This window comes from Quercus robur, chromosome 3, assembly GCF_932294415.1.
Source record: "Quercus robur chromosome 3, dhQueRobu3.1, whole genome shotgun sequence".
NCBI lineage: Eukaryota > Viridiplantae > Streptophyta > Magnoliopsida > Fagales > Fagaceae > Quercus > Quercus robur.
This window is the reverse complement of record NC_065536.1, coordinates 34,328,378-34,350,453: the sequence shown is the minus strand read 5'-3', so window position 1 is coordinate 34,350,453 and position 22,076 is coordinate 34,328,378. Positions and strand designations below refer to the sequence as shown.

At 34.9% G+C, this 22,076-nt stretch overlaps 1 protein-coding gene and 1 long non-coding RNA gene across 5 annotated transcripts; one reads left to right on the top strand and one right to left on the bottom strand.

Annotated features, from left to right (window-relative positions):
* Positions 1–9,558: 9,558 nt before the first annotated feature.
* Positions 9,559–17,910, bottom strand: LOC126717877 (beta-xylosidase/alpha-L-arabinofuranosidase 1-like). 2 transcript variants are annotated; one of them, XM_050419819.1, is made up of 6 exons: positions 17,437–17,910; positions 13,920–14,225; positions 11,864–12,033; positions 11,666–11,766; positions 10,787–11,560; positions 9,559–10,250 (listed from the first exon to the last, which is right to left on the bottom strand). In XM_050419819.1, the coding sequence occupies exons 1-6, from the start codon at positions 17,908–17,910 to the stop codon at positions 9,643–9,645; spliced, it is 2,433 nt and encodes an 810-aa protein (XP_050275776.1). In that variant the 3' UTR covers positions 9,559–9,642. The 2 variants fall into 2 exon arrangements, with proteins under 2 accessions (XP_050275776.1, XP_050275777.1); XM_050419820.1 differs by having other exon boundaries at positions 9,909–10,177.
* LOC126717878 (uncharacterized) lies at positions 16,012–17,899 on the top strand. Of its 3 annotated transcripts, none has more exons than XR_007652769.1 (3): positions 16,027–16,730; positions 16,850–17,030; positions 17,456–17,899. It is a non-coding gene; the product is annotated as an uncharacterized LOC126717878 (long non-coding RNA). The 3 variants fall into 3 exon arrangements; XR_007652768.1 differs by having other exon boundaries at positions 16,028–16,717; XR_007652767.1 differs by having other exon boundaries at positions 16,012–17,030.
* Positions 17,911–22,076: the final 4,166 nt, after the last annotated feature.

Sequence of the window (22,076 nt, the reverse complement as noted above, 5' to 3'; positions counted from 1 at the left end):
GAAATAATATTTGAATTTAGTAAATATGTGCGAAAATAGCATTTGGGCTTCATGAAATAGTTGCCAAAAGATTATTTGGGCTTTGCAAAAATAAGTGCCAAACTAACATTTGGGCTTTGAGTATAAAGTAATTGTTTTTGCCAAAATGTCATTTTGGGCTTTGTAAGATAATTGCTAGAATGGTTTTAGGTTTTGTAAAATGGATGCCAAATTAGCATTTGGGCTTTTATAAAAATAGTGTAAGATAATTGCCAAATTATTTGGGCTTTATGAAAGAATTGCCAAGATAATATTTGGGCTTTATAAAATAGTGCCAAATTAGTATTTGGGCTTTGTAAAATAGTGCCAAATTAGAATTTGGGCTTTGTGAAAATAGATGCCAAATAGGAATTTGGGCTTTGTTAAAATAGATGCCAAATGAGAATTTGGGCTTTGTAAAAATGATTTTGAGATTTTGTAAAGTATTGCCGTGTAGCAACGGACTTTGTAAATAGTGTCGTATCATAGCGGTTTTTGTAAATAGTGTTGCATCGTAGCGGACTTTGAATTTGCCACATCGTAGTGGGACTTTTGGAATTAGCCACATCGTAGTGGGACTTTTGGAATTAGCCACGTCGTAGTGGAACTTTTGTAATTAGCCACATCGTAGTGGGATATTTGGAATTAGCCAAATCATAGTGGGACTTTTGGAATTAGCCACATAGTAGTGGGACTTTGGTATTAGCCACATCGTAGTGAGACTTTGGAATTAGCCACATCATAGTGGGACTTTGGAATTAGCCACGTCGTAGTGGTGGGACTTTTGGAATTTAGGCTTTCTTTGAGTTTTGCCCACAAGCCAAATGATGTTGGGCTTTGTCTGGGGATAGTTTAATTTGCGGCCCAATTTTGGTAGTGATGTGATGAGCATATTTTGTGGAGAATTTCAGTTGGATGATATGTGGGATATAATAGGTAATATTTGTAAGAGGGCCCATGGCAATTTATGGGCTTGGGTACGGAGTATTTTAGGAAGGCCCAATAATATGGAGAATATTTGGTTAATATATATGGGAAATATTTATGTGAGTTTTAAATAATGTGTGGGCTCATGTGGGTATTTTGTGAGTGAGCCAATAAAATCAAGGCTCGAAAATTTGTACCTCAACAGTACTATGATGACCCTTACATTGTCGGTCGACCACTTTAACATATTTGAATCTTAAAGAAAGAAGTTTCTTGGAAATTTTCTACATCACCGATTAAACATCACACCATGTCAAATTTCTCATAAAGAATGTTTTTGATCCTCAAAATCTGTGTCTCATTCTATCATTTCTAAATTTTAGATTTGATTTAATCTCTCTCTGATTCGATGTGATTTCAAAAACACGAAATTCAGGTTGGGGATCCAATAGTTTTTCTCTAATTTATCTTCAGTTTTTCTCTAATTTTTTTTTTTTTTTTTGGTATGCAAATATATATTGTGGTTTAAACCCACACACGCCCAAGAAATCAACGTCAAGAAACAAATTTGGGCTCGGTGATTTGATACTCCTGAAACTCAAGAGAGAATCATGTGAAAGAGAGAAGAAATGAGATCTAGGAAGACACTAAGATCTAAAACTAAATCCATATGGTGGTTTTGGAATTGATTCGGATTTGTGAAATCTGAAAGTGGCACAGAATTGCGAGATCTATGAAGTAGTGATTTGGGTTTTGTTCTTGTTTTGCTTGTTTTATTTTTTAATTTTTCCAAAGAAACAAGGGAAATATATTAACAAATAAACAAAAAGGAGCAAGACTTAGGTACAGTATTTAGGTGCTATTACTTAGGATCTCCTCTTAAGATTTTGCCATATGGCTTTTTTCTCATGGCATGCTCTTTCTATTTGTGGGTACCTTGTTTTTGTGTCTTGCAAAGCTCTGCTCATGTAATAGATGGGTTGTTCATTTCCCTTGTCATCTTCTTGGGCCAACAATGCTTTGATTGCCTAGGAACTAGATGCCAGGTATGTACAATAATAGTGGTTTGCCATGGACCGGTACCTGTAAAGTAGGCAAACGCCTTATGATCTATTGAAGTTCTTGAAAGGCATTTTGTTGCTCAGCTCCCCATATGAAAACATTCCTATTTTTCAATAGTTTGGATAGTCCACTAGTGATCGAGGCCAGTCCTGGTATGAACCTCCTTATATAGGAAACCCTTTCTAAGAAGTTCTTGAGTTCCTTGATCGTAGTAGGTCTCTTCGTGGTTGCTATGACTATTGCTTTAGCTGGATCCACACTTATCCCTTTGTCATGTGCCAAAATACCAAGAAATTTTCTTGTGGACACCCCGAAGGCACATTTCAAGGGATTCATCCGTAGCTTGTACATCCTACATCGCTCAAAGAATCGTTCGAGGACCTTGAAGTGTCCTTCCTGCTCTTTGACTTTACCACAATATCATCTACATGGTCTTCCATCTATTGATGCATCATATCATGAAAGATGGTTGTCATGGTGTGCTGGTATGTGGCCCCTGCATTCTTGAGGCCAAATGACATTACTGTATAGTAAAAATTTCCCATTGGGGTCCTGAAAGAAGTTGTTGTTGTTTTTTTTTTTTTTTTTTTTTTTTTTTTTTTTTTTTTTTTTTTTTTTTTTTGTCCTTGGTTGCCATATAGATCTGATTGTATCCATTGTACCCATCCATGAAAGAAAACATGGAGTTCCCTGCAGCTGAATCTATGAAGAGATCAATGTTAGGCAAAGGAAATTCATCCTTTGGACATGCCTTATTTAAATTGCAAAAGTCCACATAACATCTAATCTACCTATTTTTATTTTTCATAGGAACTATATTAGAAAGCCATTGGGGATGCTGAATAGATCTGATGAACGTTGCTGCTAATAGCTTCTTAACTTCCTAGGTAATTTGAGCCTCCACTTTAGTATGAAAGACTCTGGTTGGTTGAATCATGGCTTGGTTCTTAGATCGACATTGAAAGAGTGAACCACTAGTCTAGGATAAAGCCTAGGCATTTCCTCATAGGTCCATGCAAATACATCTTCATACTTCTTCAATAGTTCCACTAGTTGTTCTTTTTCTTGCATTGGCAATTGACTATTGATGAGGACAGGTTTCAGGTTCCCTAGGTCAACCTCCAGGTTTACCTCTTCTAGTTCTTCCTTTGGCATGATTTGTGTATCCTTTTCCATATCCTTGTGTTCCTCAGAGATCTCTTCTTGGACTATCATGTAAGATGGTGGTCCGAGACCCTCTTATAGGCTACATTCAGGTCCCACGTTCCTTCATAAGTGATATATTGTCATTTCTCCAGGTTTCTGAACGATCACACATTGTCAAGAGTTAGATGAAATTGCTTCCTCTTTCTTTTGCCTTTTCCTATCAAGGAGGTTTCTCAAGTCATGATTGTTACTTTCCTAATCTTTCTCCTCTAGGATGGGAGCCCCTAAGGCCCTAGAGATGGGACATTCTTTAGTTGGAGCCAACTCATCATAGAACATGGTTTCCACAAAGTTCACTTCATTTTGGTTGAAGGGACTAGGATTGGCAGCAATTCTTATGGGCTTTTTGTTCAATCTCCCTTTTATGCACTAATGGTACGTTGAGGGGATTAAACAGTGCTTGTGGAGCCATAGTCACCCTAATAGGACATGGTAAGAAACCTCAAAATTAATTACATGAAACTGAGTTAAAGCTACTATGGGACCTACCTTTAGGGCTAGTTGTATAAGTCCCTTGGTGGACTGTGTAGCTTCTTCAAACCCCGTAATTTCCATGGGCGTCCCCAAAATCCTCTTGTTAGCCATTCCCATAGCCTTAAAAGTACTCAAGGTGTAAGGTTGAATTTAATCAATCATCTTGTTGGTTTTATTCCGTGCCAAATTTGCTTGTATTTCAGCAATTAGTAACCCTGTATTTAGGTGGGATTCTTGTAAGGGTAGTGAGTGAGATAGTGTAAAGAAATGCTCAAGAGTGTGCAAGAAAAACAGGGACTCGCGACTGGATCTCGCGGGTGACTAGCAACTGCAAGCTGCCAGAAGTTGTAGCATCATGCTAGCTAGAGCGCTACAGGACAAAATAGGACAACTGGCCATTCAGTTACCTCGTGGCCAGAACTCGCGACTCAGTCAAGCCATGAGGCCAAGCCGCGAGCCAACACTATTTTGAAAAACCTGACTCTTCACATTCCATTCTCACCCTAGTATAAATACTCCTTATACCCACGAAAGAATGAGAGCTTCCCGAGAAAATTTTAAAAGAGAAACCCTAGAGAAAAACAAGATTGATTCATCCACAATCTTCACATAAGAGACTCTTCAAATTCCTCTACTCTCTTCCTCTCCATTGTTAAATCCTTGATAGGCTTTTTACCAAAACATTTTCTCACCATATCCACTACTGTGAGAGGGCTGTTTGGTGCTTTGGGAAGCAGTTAGGAAGGAACCAATTTCACATTGGTTGATGCTATGGTCAAGTAGCAGAATTCGGGAAGGTAGAAAAGAAATAGGTTCGACGCAACCTCGTTGGAGCAAAAAGCTTGGAGGGCTTAGGTACACTGGGTAGATTAGGCTTGGAGGGTCTATTACTGTTCATATATCTCAACTACATTTTCTAGTGGATTAGTTACCGCTTGGAGGGCGGCGGAGAGGTTTTACGCCGAGGGCTTCGATTTCCTCTTCGATAACACATTGTTGTGTTGTCCTTGTGTTTGCATCTCTCTTCCCTTAATCTTTGCCTTTTATTTTCTGCTGTGGATGTGATTTTAATTGGCTTAGATTGTTTATCAATTATGTTTATAGCTTGTGTTCATTTTCCGCACACTTATTGTTTGTCATAAAGCTTGAATTGGTATTTTTGTTATTGGAGGTCTAAACATTCAAGGGTGTTTTATACACTATTTGAACTTTCACAAGGCAATGAGATTGAGTGAAGCTCCTATGTCTACCAATGCCTTTTTGATTTGGACACCATTTATGGTGGTTGTTAGATCGAGTGGCCTTTAATGATCTGGGTACTCAACTTTCATATCATCATCTGTGAATGTTATTGCGTTGGTGGTTTCTAGGAAGGCTCTGCTTGCATGAGTTTCTGCTGCGAAGCACTCCACTCTTGCATCTGCTACTATGTTTATGAGGGATTCTATGGTAAGCCTCCTTGTTTCTAGCCCAAATCCCAGCTAATTGAATAAAAGACCTAAACTTTGGGTTCCTCTGTAAAGTTCTCACAATATTTGGGTGGAAGGATTCGCCTGCATCTTATCCTTCTATGTCTATTGGATTTCCATGAATTACAATAGCCACTACCTCCTTTTCCTTTGTGGTTGGGCAGAGGATTCCTCTGCACTTCAAGCTCTCGTTCAGTAAGCTCTAAGGTCCCTTCTCGTAGCTACTTGTGAAAGAGCTTTTAAAGGGTCCAGTAATTTTTGGTAGCATGTCGAACATATAGTTGTGGAGCATGAGGAATAATGGGTTTTTTTCTTTCTTGTTCTGTTGGTGGTTTGGCTACTTTATATGTCTTGAAGATCCCATCCTCTATCCACTTATTTAGAACATGATTTAGCTCCTCTGCCATGCATGGTATCACTAGAGGTTCCTCGAATGTTTTTGCCTCAGGCCTTTTTCTTTTCTGTCCCATTGAAGCCACCATGGCTTGAGGACCTAGTACCCTTCTTGTCTTTATGGTTAAGGCTGTTCTCCTGGTCCACTACAGTAGGTAAGTAAACTGAGTTGTGCATAGGTTTTCCAAATTGAGTCTATAGTCATACAACATGTTGGATATATAGGTCTATACCAATTCTTTTTCTTTATGGTCACTATAACAATCCAAGGACACGTCCTCAAATCTTTTGATAAACTGCACGAGGTGCTTTCCGGCCCTTGGCTTTATTGCTTAAAGATTGGCAAATGTTACTTTGTCTTATCTTGAGTAATACTTGGCACAAAATTTTTCTATCATATCATCCCAATTTCTGATGGATCTCAAAGTGGTGTACCAGGTATATGCCTGATCTATCAAGGACTTGGCAAACTCCCTCAAGCACAATTCCTTGTCCCCTGCATGGGGACCCATGGTGTCAATGAACCTACTTATATGTTCCATAGCACTTATCCTTTTTCCATCGTATAGGTTGAACTTTGGGGATTCAGAATCCTTAGGGTAAGGCTTGTTGAGGAGCTTTGCTAGAAAAGGAGGGTCCCTAAAGAACTACTTGGGGATCTTTAGGTTCCTCTCCCTTTCTTGTTCGAGAAGGACATTAATGTTTACCAAAGTGAGATACGGAGGATTAGTTCCCTTTCCCATTACAAATCCCCCATCTGGTTGGGGTCTTTCTTCTTTAACCACTAGGGGAATGTTGTCCCTAACTCCCTGAGTCCTTCCTTCTTTAAGGAGACAGACCTCTTGTTGTAGGTCCTTCATCATTTCCACCATCCAGGTCATTGGATCAGGTTCCACCACCCTCTCGTTCCTTTGTTGAGAGGAAACTTCATTTTCACTTACGGGCTCTGATGCCGCAGGTGGCAAGTTAGTGCCTTTGCCATTTCTTAGTCTTGGAGTCGTGCTTGTGATGGGACTGCTTCTTCTCTCTCCTTTTTCCCAATCCCCAATAGAGTCACCAATAAATGTGAGTCCCTTTTTTGACAGTTCCTAGGGCCCGTACTAATGTGGGACTTTGGTCACTGAAAAAGGGGTTGGATAGATGTTGGGTGAACTGGGCTTGGCTTACCGTGGCCTATTTGGACCGTTATATGAAACAATATATATATATATATATATATATATATTGGCTGAGTAAAAGGAAGAAACAACAAGTACACAGCATAAAAATGAGCAATGATGATTATGAATGCTTCAAGAAAGTTATATTTGATTAAGTCAAGTGTTAGAGTACATTTGGTCCCACCTTGCGAGGATACTCCACAAGGTCTAATAAGCTTCAAAGATCACAGACTTGGCTAATCCCCTTTGGGTTCCTAGGACTTATGAAATTTGAGTCCTTTGAATTTGAGTGGCTTATTGAATATTTTGCTACAGGACCTTTTACAATGCCTCTTCGCTCAATGGACTTGACTTAAAGCTTAAAACTCTCTTCTTGTATATATTTTGGTCTCTTGTGCGGAATGATGTCTCCCTTGCTCCTTTTTTATACTATTCTTTGAAGACCTCAAATTAAATTTTTATCCCTTGCTTCTCTTAGTAACAAGGCTGAGTTCCTTTGTCTGGAACCTTGGTGGCTGTTCCTTTTCTCATCTTCTCTCATTTTATACTTATGGGAACTCACTCCCTGAAAGTGTCTTAGTGGATTTTCTACTTATAAAAGTTTCATTTTGGGACAAATCAGATCCCCTTCTAAGGTTAACATTCCATGGTCTTCTTCCAAGGCTTAAAAAGGACATTTCGAAGGTCTTGGATCCTTGATGCTAACTCCTCTTGGCTTGGTCTTTTCCCAGAAATGACATAGATTTCTCTTTTCAATGGATGAGCTTGAAAAGCCTCTGACCATCCTTCCTCTTACTGCATGTCCTTTGCCTTACCCGAGGTTCCATGGTTCCTTTGCCAGGATCTGATCTTGAGGCCATCAATTGTCCCTTTCAATTCTCTCTACCTCCTAAAGAGCTTGATTTTGACAAGAAATCCAACGGTTTTTTTCCTTCTTTTCCCTCTTTCAAGGATACATATGACTTGTTCCCAAACTACCTTTTGCCTCTTCCATATCCTTCTCAGCATTTTTAGGCTTTCTCCCCAAGGACTTGCTTCCTGAAGGATAGGTGATCCATTCGTGACCCAAGCTTGGTTCTCCTCCTTTTTACTTCTTTTTTCACCTTCCTTCTTTTTGGGCCTTTTGGCCTCCTTGGTCCTTCATAACTTCACAAGCTGGCCTTTCTTTTGTTAAGGCCCATGATTCTTCCTTGCCTTCATAAACTGGACTTCCTTATCATATTTTGTACCTCAACAAATGTTATCAGTATCCTATGAAAGCAATTATTTATTTGTTTTATAAACCCAAATTCGAATGGTCATCACTTATCTATGCTTAAACCAATGGCACAAAAACTCGAATATCATCTTTTCTTAGGCTACATGGTTCCATTCTCACAAAACAAACAATAAACTTCTAACCTCAAAGGAGCAATAAGCCAAACAACTGAATCAATTAAATGATCATCTAAGAACTCATGGTGTTGTCCAAGAATCCCCAAACTAATGAGAGATCTAGTAATCCAAAATCGCTAGCAATAAAAAAAATTCCCAATTCGGTTACACTTTTTTCCCCTATAAATTCCCTTCATAGTGATTAGATTTGATAGAAAAGGGTTTTTGTTTTTGTTTTTGTTTTTTTTTTTTTTTTTTTTTTTTTTTTTTTTTAACCTTAAGAGAATTCTTCTTCTCTTTGAAATCCTTGAGAATTTTCCTCTCTTGAATTGTCCATAAAGGTTTTTTTTATTTTTATTTTTTATTACCTTAAGAGAATTCTTCTTCTCTTTGAAATCCTTGAGAATTGTCCTCTCTTGAATTGTCCATAAAGGGTTTTTTTTTTTTTTTTTTTTTTTATTACCTTAAGAGAATTCTTCTTCTCTTTGAAATCCTTGAGAATTGTCCTCTCTTGAATTGTCCATAAAGTTTATGCTAAATTGATAATTTTAAATACAACTAGGGTAATTATCTACTTTTTCTAAAGTCCATAAAAATATGAAATTTAAGTTATTGACCCCTAGGAACAAAATTACCTAACTTAATAAGTTATTTTAAAAATTTTAAAAATTATTTTTTCCTAGTTCTATAGGTAGGTTTGTTAAAAGAAAAAAACTAATAATAGCATTAGCTATATATGTTGTGACAGAATTATGATGGTTGGCAAATAGTAGATTTATGATAAAAATGTTGGGATGGGTAGACACAATGGCAGGTGGTAATGGTAGTGGCTCTGAGAGAGAGAGAGATCTAAAAATTAATTTATATGGTCAAACCGGTTGAATTTGTAGGGAAAATAAAATTCATACACACAATGTCCATTTAAAAATCCGTTTTTATTTTATTTTTTTAAAAATTGAGTAAACAAGTTACCAACCAGATAAATGATGAAACTAAGAAGAACCTAAAAGTTGATTTATATGGTCAAACCGGTTGGATTTGTAGGGGGGAAAAAATCATACACAATGTCCATTTAAAAATCCATTTTTATTTTTTTAAAAATGAGTAAACAAGTTGCCAACCAGATAAATGATGAAACAACCCATTTGGCTGTATACTAGGTCAGGCTTATTAGGGGTATTGAGCTTTTAATTTGCTTGGCCCTAATTTGGGAGAGGGTATTATATGCAACGGTTAAATGTGTAACCCTCCTCACATTGGAACTACTTATGTGCGAAGGGTTACATATATCACTGTTACATAAAATGAAAATTCTTAATTAGAGCACCACAGGGCCACTTATAGTTCCGCATACCTCTTTCTATGAAGATTTTATTGAATAATACAATGAAATGTGACTTTAAGAGAGAGAGAGAGAGAGAGAGAGAGAGAGAGAGGGGGGGGGGGGGGGGGGGTGGTTGGGACGCATCAAAACATTTCCATGAGAGATAATATTTATAGCCTTCTAAAATGGAAATATCATAAGCAACGGGTATTTTTATAGCAAACAATTCTCTTTTTTAATGAAATGTGACTTGAAGGGGAAAGGAAGCTACACCGTCTCCAACTATAATGGTGTGCCCACCGGAAGGCAATAGTCTATTACTAGCATAGTCTACAATGCCCAAGCTCTTGCAACCATTGAACACAAAATTAACCACTTCTCTCCCTCCAGCTGCCACGAAAATCCTCTTGAAACCGATCAACTGCTTAAAATGAGTTCCAATAATACCATCTGGGGGCTTGGAATAAACCAACACAACTTCACTCCCATCTCTTTTGCCCACATTCTTGACTTCAATGTTTAACTTGAAATACTCGCCGCATTGCAAGTCGTTTAATAAAATTGCAGGGCAAGTAGGCTTGGTCTTGTTAGCCATATAATTTAGATCGTGGCAGTGTGTATGTCTACCCAATTTTACGGGCAAAGTCTGTAAAGCTTGTATGGTGGAGTAATTGAATTTTGTGTAGCTGAGACCAAAACCGAATGGGAAGACTGTGGAGCCATTGAAGAATTTGTAAGTTCGCCCTGGGTAGCCTTTGCTATCATCTGGCCTGAATTGCATGGATGTTAGGGGTATCTTATTAACATAATTGGCTTCATACCACGTGACTGGTAATCTTCCACCTGCAACATAATATATACATGCATGTAATGTATTCTTAATGACAGAGTATAATTAATATCGAAATATCTCTCAAAAAAAAAAAATTAATATCGAAATAATTATCCTGAATTATTTTGTTATATTTAACGAAATTTGAAAGGAGTGAAGATACAACTTGTTGCAATCTAAAGGGACGGCGTAAAAAAATTGACGATCATGATTAGCCTACATTGACTATATGTTTCACTATTTTTTTTTTTCCTGGGAGAGAGATAGATGCTAAGAATAAAAAAAGATGTGGGATTTGAACCACTGAGAAGAAACATCACAGAGAGGATGTTATTATTAGTTGGTTATTACTCATACCCCTATGATTCAAGAATTGTAATATGCGTGTCATATTTTGTTAAAAAAAAAAAAAAAGCTTTTGTTACTTTATAGATGGGAAAAAAGGCCGTGGTGTAGACTTTGATTGGTAAAGCATAAATTAAAACACTCAGAATGTGATTTTTTATTAGCTTAAAGAATAAAGTATTAATTAACGTAGAATGTTTACCGGGATTGTATAGGCCAAAAACAACATCTGCAATGGCACGACCACCTTCCTCTCCAGGATATCCAACCCATAGGATGGCTTTGATTTTGGGGTTATTCTTGGCAAAAGAGATATCCACACCTCCTGCACACATGACTACAAGAATAACTGGGCCCTTTGCTGCATTGGCAACTTGGTTGATAAGCTCACTCTGGTTTCCTGGTAGTAGGAGATCCACCCTGTCTAATTTCTCTACCTCAACTGTTAAATCTAACCCTACCAAAATTATTGTGGCATCAGCTATCTTTGCAGATTCCACAGCTTGGGGTATTAAGCTTGTTTTATTGCATGCAATGTCACCACATCCCGCTGCATAATTTACCTTTCCATATGTTGAAAAGCCATCAATAGGAGAGGTGTAATGGCATGGACTACCAGGATGTTTTGATTCAAATGCATAATTTCCAAGCATCGCAATGGTAGCATTGGCATGTGGTCCAACAACTGCTAGATTTTTGAACATGCCTGTACTTAAAGGCAAAGTTCCACCTTCATTTTTCAGAAGAGTAATTCCTTCTTTTGCTGCTCGTGTGGCTAACTCAATGCTTTTGTTGGTGCATATGTCGTTTTTTCCAAGAGATTTGTATGCAGGGATTCCATCAAAAAAACCTGTTCTAAAAAGCACAATATAAAGGTTTTCTAGTGCCTTGTCTATATCTGACTCTCTAACCTTTGATTGGTTCACTGCATTTCCAGTGTACTTGGGGTAGGACTTTCCACAATCCAAATCCATCCCTGAATCAAATAAAATTTAGAACTTGGTCAACTAGAAATCAATAACGACAATTCTTAAGCAAAAGGGAAATTTATATATTATGTAAAAGGTCACAATTGACCAACCTGCTCTTAGTGTTTGTGCAATAGCATCCTCATATGTATCGTTAAGAAAATTGTGACCGGTCACCATTACGCTCACGGAATCACAATCTGAAACTATATATCTGGATTAAAGAATATAATGTTCAATATTATTGTAATAATAAAATATAAATCAAGGTCTATCACTAATAAGGAGGTGATTAAGAGTTTAAATTGTACCCATGAAGATCCCATTCTTGTCTAAGTGTTTGCTTCAAGAGGTTTGGATCAGCACAACTAGGTATCCCATTAACGCGGTTATAAGAGCACATAATACCGCTAACATCACCATCTTTAACACACATTTCAAAAGGCGGATTGAATGTCTCTTCCATATCTTGCTCCGTCACCTTCATTTTTTTTTTTTTTTAATAAAAAAGATAGAATTAGAACTTTAAAGAAAGTCTCTTCCATGCATTTATTTTAAGAGTATTGCTAGAATTATTAAAAATTTTATTACATAAGAGCATCAGCACTGGGACTTTCATATGCCATATCTAAAGAAATTTTGACATTTCAAGCCTAAAAAAGTCAGCATCTAGAATTGTAAAACTGAAGAATTGTAAAAAATTTTAGAATTGTGCTACAGTGCCATTCTACATGTAGAATGGCACTGTAGCACTATTGTATAAATTTAAATAATATTTTATTCTCAACTATCTCTCTCAACTCCGGAATGCTCTCTATCTTTCTCAACTCTCTCTTCCTTCTCTCTCATCTGCTCTTTCCTCTCTTCAAACCCAAACACCATTCTCCTTCCAACATCAACATCACACATCACAGTAGTTCACTTTTTCTGATGGGTTGCGATCCAAGTCGTGGTTTCTTTTTTTCTTTTTCTTTTTTTTTTTTTTTTTTTTTTTTTTTTTTTTGTGACCGGTGCTTAAAGGAAGAGGTGGGTATGGCTAGGTTTCTGGGTTGATCAGATTGGTGATGGGTTTGGTGGAGATCAGCGTGGGTCACTGGGTTTGGTGGAGATTGGCACGCTTCTATTGCCTTCTCTTCCTGGAAAAGCCAAAATCTTACTGTCGAATTTATTAGCTTCGCCGCTCCGTATCACCAAAGGTTTGCCCCACCCAAAATCGTTATCGTACATCGGAAATCTTTGCGAACTTCCCATCGTTATCATTGCACCGTCGAAATTCCCCAACGAAAAAAGCCTTGGTTCTCTCTCCCAGTCCTTGACTCTGTGACCCACCGTTTCGTTATCGTGCGCCACTACGTTTTTGTGTAGGCTCACTAGGTTTGGTGGAGATCGGCGTGGGTTCGGTGTTGCTGGGTTTCTAGTTTTCTGTTGTGACATTGGGTTTTTTTTTTTTTTTTTTTTTTAATTTGAGTTTTTGTTTCGATGGGATTTTGGTGGGCAATGGGCAGTGGTGGGCATGGTGGAGGCGCGGTGGTGGTGACCGGGCAGTGGAGGCACAGTGATAGAGGTTGAGGGAAGGGGAGGAGAAAATTGGCAAAAAACAGAAAATGGAAAAATATATTTTATTGTGTAGGTATATTATTTTAATGAATAGAATAGAAAAATAGAAGTTGGAATGCTAGATGTATTGTAAAATGGTATTGTATAATTAATAAAGTAGCTTTTTGGGATGGTAAAATGGGATAGGATGACATTTCGGGTTGTGGATGCTCTAAGTATGACATGCCAACTTTTCAACACAACATAAAAAAATAATTAAAATATGCAGTTATTATGTTTTTAATTAATGAGACACCAATCATATTTGTTGTCATATCAATTTATGAGTCTTTTGTAATAAATTGATAAGCATTCACATTAATTTGGCTAAAATAACATAAACCTCCTATATTTTTGGCCAATAAGTCCAAAAAATATAAATATAAATATAAATATATATATATATATATATATATATTCACATCAGATCATGTATTTATTATGCAAAATAAGATTTTGCTAGTGTTTGTCCAAATTTGGGAGGATTGGTATCTAATGTAAAACATTATATTTATTTTTTTATCATTTCTTTTCTCTACCCGAGGGTAAAAAAAAAAAAAAAAAAAGTGAATGTTAGTTGTTGTGTATAATGAGAGAGACATTAAAAATAATAAAGAAAAGTTGATATTTTAATGAAATAGAATATAGAATAGATATATGTGAGTGTTTTGAAAAGTGGTTAGTTAAAAATAGAAAAAGTAAGTTCTTATTCTTATATGGATAGTAAATTTGCATAAATAAATATGAAATGGTACATAGATGTTACCTTACCCTAGCATCGAAATGGTAGCGATCAACTCCTTTCCAATTTTCAACATCATATGCAGTAAAGTGCTTGCAACATGCCGAAACTTTGAGTGGTCTACTACTCAAATCTATATAGTTCTCTGTTCCTTGAACATCCTGTAGACCTCTCACGTAATTAACAGCATAGGTGCCAACAAGGAAAGGATCTTCACCAGGTGCCTCAGCAATTCTTCCCCATCTAGGATCCCTGGCAATGTTAATGGTTGGACTCCAAAATGTTAATCCAGCCCGCCCAAGATTGTACATTGCTCGTGCTTCTGTTGAAACAGCCTACAAATTTCATTTCAATATGTGTACTTAAAACTTACCATTCTCAAGCTAAATAATTTTTTTAATTTATAATTTAGTCAACAGCTAGAACTGATAATATGTACAAAAATGTAAAACATGTAGTATCTTTTGAACTCCAATGAACCAAAATTGGAAAACCCTTAGCAAAATAAGGAAAAATTCTAGTTGAATGGACAGTTTTTTTTTTTTTTTCCTCGAAAGAAATGACACTTTAGCCTCTAAATTATTCTCCATTATACATATTTAACTTCTAAAGGGGCGGTGCTAGGTAGTGTCGAGGGGTTCAAATGAACCCCTTGAGCTAGCCAAATTTGAATACTCAGAACTAAAATAAGCTTGAATATGATATTCTTAACAATATCTTGATCTTTTTAAACACAAGAAAAACCCAACAACAAACCAATTTTATCTAAAATCTATGGAAAAAAAAGTAAACTCAACAACAAAAGTAAAAAAAATTTCATCTTAAATCTCAAAAAGAACTAATTTAGATCTTAACAAATTTGAAACAAACAAATAGATAAAAATTTATTGTATTACGATCTCACTTACAATTCACTTAAAAACAAAATTAATATATGTATTGTATTTAGAAATAATATAAGATTTCCAAGATTTTATCTTAGTAATAATTAATATGCTCATTGTATTAAGAAATACTAAGCCAAATGAGCTTATAATTTATCTGTTATGAGAAATGCTATGTCTACAATATTTTCGTAACATCTTCACAATAAATCCTAAGTGATAGATTTTTACTTGCTATTAATGATGAGCAAAAAATAATTTTAGTAGTTGGTTTAAATTAAAACCAATAACAATTTATCACCTAAAATTTGTTGTAAAAATGATGTGAAAATATTGTAAATGTAGTAGCATTTATCTTTTTCTTTTTTTTTTTCTTTCTAGTATTACGGACAAATTTATAAAAAGAAAACCACATAAATCGTAATATTCATTTTCTTACTAACCCCTATATTCAAAAGGAACAAAGTTTCTTTCCAAACTAGTTTGGAGAGAAACATTTCAAATTCTTTATATATCTTTATATTAAATGTGAATTTTGAAAATTTAATTTTTTTTGAATTGCATGTCCTTATTATATTCTTCATGCTTGCAAAATTTTAAGAAAATAAAAAATTAATTGTTATGTCATTAAATAAATGTTGAAATTTCAAGTTTTTATAATATAAAATTGTATATAAAAAAAATAAGTTTGTTGATCAAATAGTACATAACATCTGATTTGAAAGAAATTTGATATGCATGTTAAGAACATAAAAAATATGAAATTCAATGATTAAATTTTCAAAATTTACACCAAAAAAGAGATATATAATAGTTTAAAGAGTTTCTTCCCAATTTAGCTCGGACTATAAAAAGAATCCTAGACACACCTGAACTATGAGAATGCATGAATATTATCAATGTAACATTCTGCATCCAATTGTCCCAACTATCTACTTGCTTGATTAGAATCTGGTATAATACCTAAGATATTGCACGGGGTGCAATAATAATGAATGCTTAAAATTAAAAGTTGTAAAAAGTAATTTTCAGCCTCAACTATCAAATAAAAATATATATTAAAAAGAAGTAAAAAAAAAATAAAAAAAAAAAATTGTGAAGGAAATTGTGTAATTGCATGGTGCAATTACTGCCTGATCGGAAATTACAGTCATGCACAACTCACTTGACTGGTGCTTATGTGGAACCCACTAACCCCATATGAAATGACCGAAAGGCCCTTCTTTCTTGAACTACACCAAACCCAGAAAATGAAGAACAAAACACAGATAACGAAAAACATGAGATTAAGTAAACAACAATCCAAGTTTTCTTTAACACAAGTAAAACAAATCCATCAAACTTTTTTGTTAAACCAAAAAAAAAAAAAAAAAAACTGATCCCTCCACCAGCCAACTGCAAATCAATATTACTCAACGAAAAAAAAAAAAAAATTTAGCTTCCAAAATCCACACCATAAACCCCAAAATCACTTCACACTAAACCATGAACACAAAAAATTCCAGAAAGCCAATTCATTTGAATGACACATGCCTCCTTCTATATCACCCACCAAACTCAAAAACCGATCCACTTCAACCATGAACATTCTAATCCAAATGGTACTTGGGCCAAATTCATACACAAAGCCATCCCGATTCACCAAACCCACACCCAATTCAACTATCTGTTTCGTTGGTGACCAGATCTGAAAGATCACGCCGAGATAGCTCGATCTGGGTTCACCCATTTTGCCTCTTTAGAACAAGCAGCGGTTGCAGTTAGCTGTAACGTCGGACCAGCGGGTGGGCGTGGAAGAGACATCTTTAGTGAATTTGAACTCACTGATTGCGACCTAGAGCTTGCCCCGCTGCGTGATTGGACAGTGGTGGGTTTATGGTTTCTGGGCTTCTTGATGACAGACGGAAATGAGGAGCTGCTTGTGGGTTATATATGGCATATAGGTTGTTCATCTAAGTGGGTTTGTTGTTTCATCTCTCCGTGTTGTTGTTTTTTTCTGGGTTGTAAATTTGTGGGTTTGATGTTCATCTCTGTGGGTTTGATTTTAATATCTGGGTCTTGTTCTTCATTTCCAGGGTTTGGTGTAGCTCATGAAAGAGGAGGCATTTGGGTCATTTCAAGTGGGGTTAGTGGCTTCCACTTAAGCACCACCCAGTTGAGTTGTGCATGACTGTAATCTCGACCAAACTTAACCGGTAAATAGACGGAGGGTGGAAAGTGTACTATCTATCTAGAATAAATTTTTCTAAGAGAACAGTAAGTATTTTCTTAATAAGGAAAAGAGAATGAGGTTATAATTTATTATTTTCCCCCTCTTCTTCATTCAGTTGATTTTCTTTTTATTTGACTGATTGTTTACTACATCAATTATATGGATATCTTTTTCAAATTTGAATGGCATCCCTTATATTTGTCCATCATGCACCCACCTGAATACATACTAGAAAACAACCTTAAAGATTACAAGGAAACTACTCCAAAGCATTAAATTTTACACTTGTCCATTATGCACCCACCTAGACATATGCAAGAAGATGAAAGTAAAAGACACAAATTTAAAATACATAGGAAATAACAAGAAGCAAGGAAAATACAATACAAAGCATTAACTTTTTTTTTTTTAAACATATTATTATTAAGAGAAGAGACATTCATGATTCACCTGACCAATTTCTTTCCAGAGTGACTCGTTGAATGAAGCTGTTGTGAGAATGACAGTGGGAAAGCTGGTTGCATGAGGAACTAGATCATCAAAGATGGTTCCTTTACCAAAATTGGCCACACCATGGAGAGCCTCAGACCACCACTCATACTTAGGCAGTGCCAATCTAGGCACCCCTTCAGCACTATTTCCTAGCTGTGCTATCTTTTCAGGTAGTGTCATTTGTCTCACGAGATCTTTCGCCCTAACACTGTAGGGAAGCTTTGAGTCACAAAATGCGAATCTTGACATGTCCAGATTGAGTTTGGCATATCTGGAAGGATCACATACATAAGCGAAGTCACTGCCAGTTGGGGTGAGATCATCAGGTCTAATTTTTGAGACTGCTTTTCTCACATCTGTACTAATCACAAAGGAAGCAATAGTGAAAGAGATACAAAGAAGAAAAAAAAGAAAAAAAAGATTATTAGCCATGGCTTGTCTTGTGTGAGCAAGAGGTAAAGTTGCAACTTACACATGGAGGCTTTTATAAGGGATTCAATGTCAATAACCCATATTGATTGGGCTTGTTTGTTAGAAGCGGTCAATGGTAAGTGTTGCACTACAAATTTTTGCCTACCATTTTTTACATGAACCAACTACTTTTCTCCACAGCATCACTCGCATAACTTTAACAAGTGGTGAAATTTGGTATATTTGTGATATTGTTGAAAAAATAAAATTACCAATTTTATTAAAAAAAAATTACAAATTGGGGGTGATAATTAAAGAATGAAATTGATGTTATTTCTTTTTTTGAAAGAGATGTCATTTCAACAATATAAAGAATAGTGTATAAATCAAATATATATATATATATATATATTAATTGGTGACACATTATATTGTAAAAATGACATAGTTAAAAAAAAAAAAAAAAATCCTTAAATAAGATATGTTTGAATGAGTCACATCTTAGTGGTATAAAAGGAAAGTAAAATTATTATTTCACCAATGACTTTACATTTTTATCATAAAAAATCCCAAAAATTCTTGTCACTTATGAGTTATGATGCCAACTTAGCATAATGCTATTATCTCGTTAATATAACATTTCGTTTGTCTAAATCTGCCTTATCAAAAATTCATGTCACTCGGTTTCTCAAAAAAAATTCATGTCACTTGTGATGCCAACTTAGCATAATCCTATTATCTCCGTAATTGTTATGTTCATTTTTTGTTTTTTTGGGGGGATATCTAATAATCAAATACCTGTTTTTTCTTAAGATAATATAAGTCACATTCAAAATCCTCCCATGAACTTCGGTTTAAATATTCAAAGGGGATCTTAAATGGGAGAAGTTATAAGATCTACATAGTGGACAAGTGATGTGGTCTACCATTCAACTAAAAAAACTTCCACTTGTTTAAAATTGTTAGAAAATTTTTTTAAACAGAAATTAATTACTGACTCAACAATTTTAAACAAGTAGAAATTTTTTAGTGGAATGGTAGACAAGTGACATGGTCCACTAGAAAACTCTATAATTTCTCCTTAAATGGGAGGGGTTTCCACACCCAACAAATTTACCTTTAAACCAAATGTCCAAATCCACCTCCTATGCCGAAGTTTAAGCCATTTCCATGACATTGGTCTTCACATTTCTTAGTGTGCATTTGGCATAGTTTATTTAGTATCTATACTATCATTTAAGAGACTTTCTTTGTTTGAGATTCTCATTTATTTTTTGTTCAAAAATGCCCCTATATCCTTATGTTTAAATAAAGACAAAACTAAAGGACAATCCGGTAAAAATACAACTTTAATTCCTACTAAAACATTGCCTAAAAAATAGGACCATTCTCCTGTAGATTTTTAAATTGTTTTATCCAATTATAAATTAGATTCTCAAAATAAAAATTATATATGTAATAAAAAAAATAAAAACACAGATTTTTTTTTTACTACAAAATAAGATCACAAAAAAAAAAAAAAAAAAAAAGAAGCTTCATCGCACACGCAAAGTGTGTATGATGAGGTTAGTTTTAGTAATTTTCTAAGGTAAAGTGAAAAACACACTCTTGAAATTTGAATGTTTTTGAATTTTGTACCCCAAAGTTTTAGAATTTGTATTTTACACTCTAAAATTATATTGTATTTGGATTATTAGCCCTTTCGTTTGTTTTTTGCTAACGTACTTGTTAAGTGTCACATCAGTTTATGACATGCATTAGTCGACCTAATCAAATTGTAACATGTGGATTCTATATTACATGTAAGAAAATGATTAGGCTTTTATGTAAAAAAAAATTTAAAATAAATCCTTAATCAAATTAAATAAAACAATTAAATTAACTTAAATTTTTTTATTTTCAGTATTTTTACCTTCTTCCACAAAGAACATATTTGATTGCCTTGTTAGTTGTTAAAAAATAAAAAATAAAATCTCAGCAAACAACCTCTTCTTTCTATTTTTAAAGAAAATGAAGGAAAACTTATTGGATTGACCGATCTCTATGAATTATATATATATATATATATATATATATGGACAAAACTTATGTATAGTACTTTAGGTGTTGTTCCTTAGGTTCCCCCTTTTATGATTTAGCCATGTAGTTACTTAACTAAAAAATACACTTCCATCTCATGAGAAAAAATTCACATGGCAGAATCTTAAAAAGTGAACCTAAGGAATAGCACCTAAGTATTGTACCTAAGTCTTACTCATATATATATATATATATTAGCGAGTGGTCAGAAGTTTTTCCATTTTTTTTGAAAAAAATGTTAATAATTTGCATTCATTATAATTTGAGATTACTACATTTTTCAATCACAAAAATACCTAAGGGTGTGATAAAAAATTATTTTATCCAAAACGCATAACACTCATCACACCCCCTAGATGTTTTTGTGATTAGAAAATGTAGTAATCTCAAATTATAATGAATACAAATTATTAACTTTTACAAAAAAAAAAATAAATAATAAATAGAAGAGTCTCTGAACATGTGAATGAAAAACTAGTATTAAACTTACAATCATTAACATTAGATTTTATATGACTTGGTCCAGCCTCAAAGTCATTTGCCATTGTAATTTGATAGGTTGGAGGGAGATTTAAATTTAATATTATAAACATTAAGTTAATATCTTTTTCTACATTGACATACAACTAACATGCCAAAAAGTATAGATTTTCTCAAAATAATAAGATTCCAAGCAATAAAGAATGTTTAAAGATACAAAACTATAATCTCATAACTAGCTTCTTACATAGCCCTATGCTCAATTGGTATATTGTGTGCCAAGTTACGGATATGTGTAAGCCGACGACTTCGTCTAGCCTCGTGATTAGGTGGTATTAGTAATGAGTTTGTGATGTTGAATTAGAATGCACAACCTCTTCTTCATTTAAATTTGCTGGGCTTCCCACTAAAATGTGATCACCACCTAGGTTTGTTATCTTTGTCTTGAGTAATTGGCACAACGTGTTGCCAATCAAATATTTCTGCTTTCATTGTCTTCCCAGGTGAGCATAATCTCCATCATTCTAGATGACGTTCTACGTCATTGGTATTCACCATCGCTATATTTTGCGAACTCATTTCTACATAAAATTAAATTAAATTTATAGTAGTTGTTAGGACATATGTGGATCATGTTAAGAACATATGTCATTTAGATTGGCTAATCCTTTGACAAAATGCATTTTACTTGTAATTGGGTAGATATAGGATGTGTTTAACATTTTAAAGAACAAGATTTCAAGTCCAAGTATTGAAGCCATGCAAATATGTCCAAGAATGAAGTGAAGAAGTGTTGTCCTTTAAAGCTCGACAGATAGCTCAACAGGTGTATCTATCGAGATTTAAAAGGTGAAGTCTGACAGATAATCTCTTGATAGCTATATCTAACAAGAATTACAAAAATCGTACTTTCAAATTTGTTTTTCACGCATATCCAAGCTATGTGTTTAGGTTTTCTTTTCTCATAACTCTAGACATATATAAGGATTATTTTAAGGGCCGTCTCAATGGATGCAACTTGATGCAAAAGTTTCATGCAAGCATATTGTGACTGGAGACATATGCCCTAGTTCATCTTTCTCTTGAAGAAACTATTGCGTTTGTACACCATAGGATTTTGTGACCAAGAAATTTCTTGATCTTCATCGTTTGGATAAACTGAAGAACTTTGCAGCCAACATCCTTCTTGAGTTTGTGTGTTAGTCACGTATTGGGATCTGTGCATCGATTGGTTAGTCACATACTTGGAGCTGTGCATTAAAAAAGAGAGATTGTCACTACATTATAAGTTCAATTGTGTATTCGGATAAGGGTTCAACTATAAGTTAGTATAAGATACTGGGATTCCTTTACTTATAACCGCTTGTTTTGATAATAGTGGATTTTTAGGAGTGATGACCTTAAATTCACCTGGTGAGCTTTTTGCTTTGGAGGTTTTTCCCATTTGTAAACAAATCACGCATGTCAAATTTAATTTCTATTACATTTAGTTATTTCGTTATTTGTTTGTACTATCACGTGTATTGCATGTTAATTAACTTAATTAATTAACTTGGCTAATTAATTTGATTAAGTTACCAAAGGGGTCAATACATTCTTGGCCTATCAGTGGTCATTGCACATACATA

Coding starts and splice junctions, on each gene's coding strand:
- LOC126717877 (XM_050419819.1), bottom strand. CDS start 17,910: ATGGCTAATAATCTTTTTTTTCTTTTTTTTCTTCTTTGTATCTCTTTC. Junction 14,226..17,436: donor TCTGGAAAGAAATTGGTCAG/GTGAATCATGAA, acceptor TGAAATTTGTAG/GCTGTTTCAACAGAAGCACG. Junction 11,561..11,665: donor TGCACAAACACTAAGAGCAG/GTTGGTCAATTG, acceptor TATTTGATTCAG/GGATGGATTTGGATTGTGGA.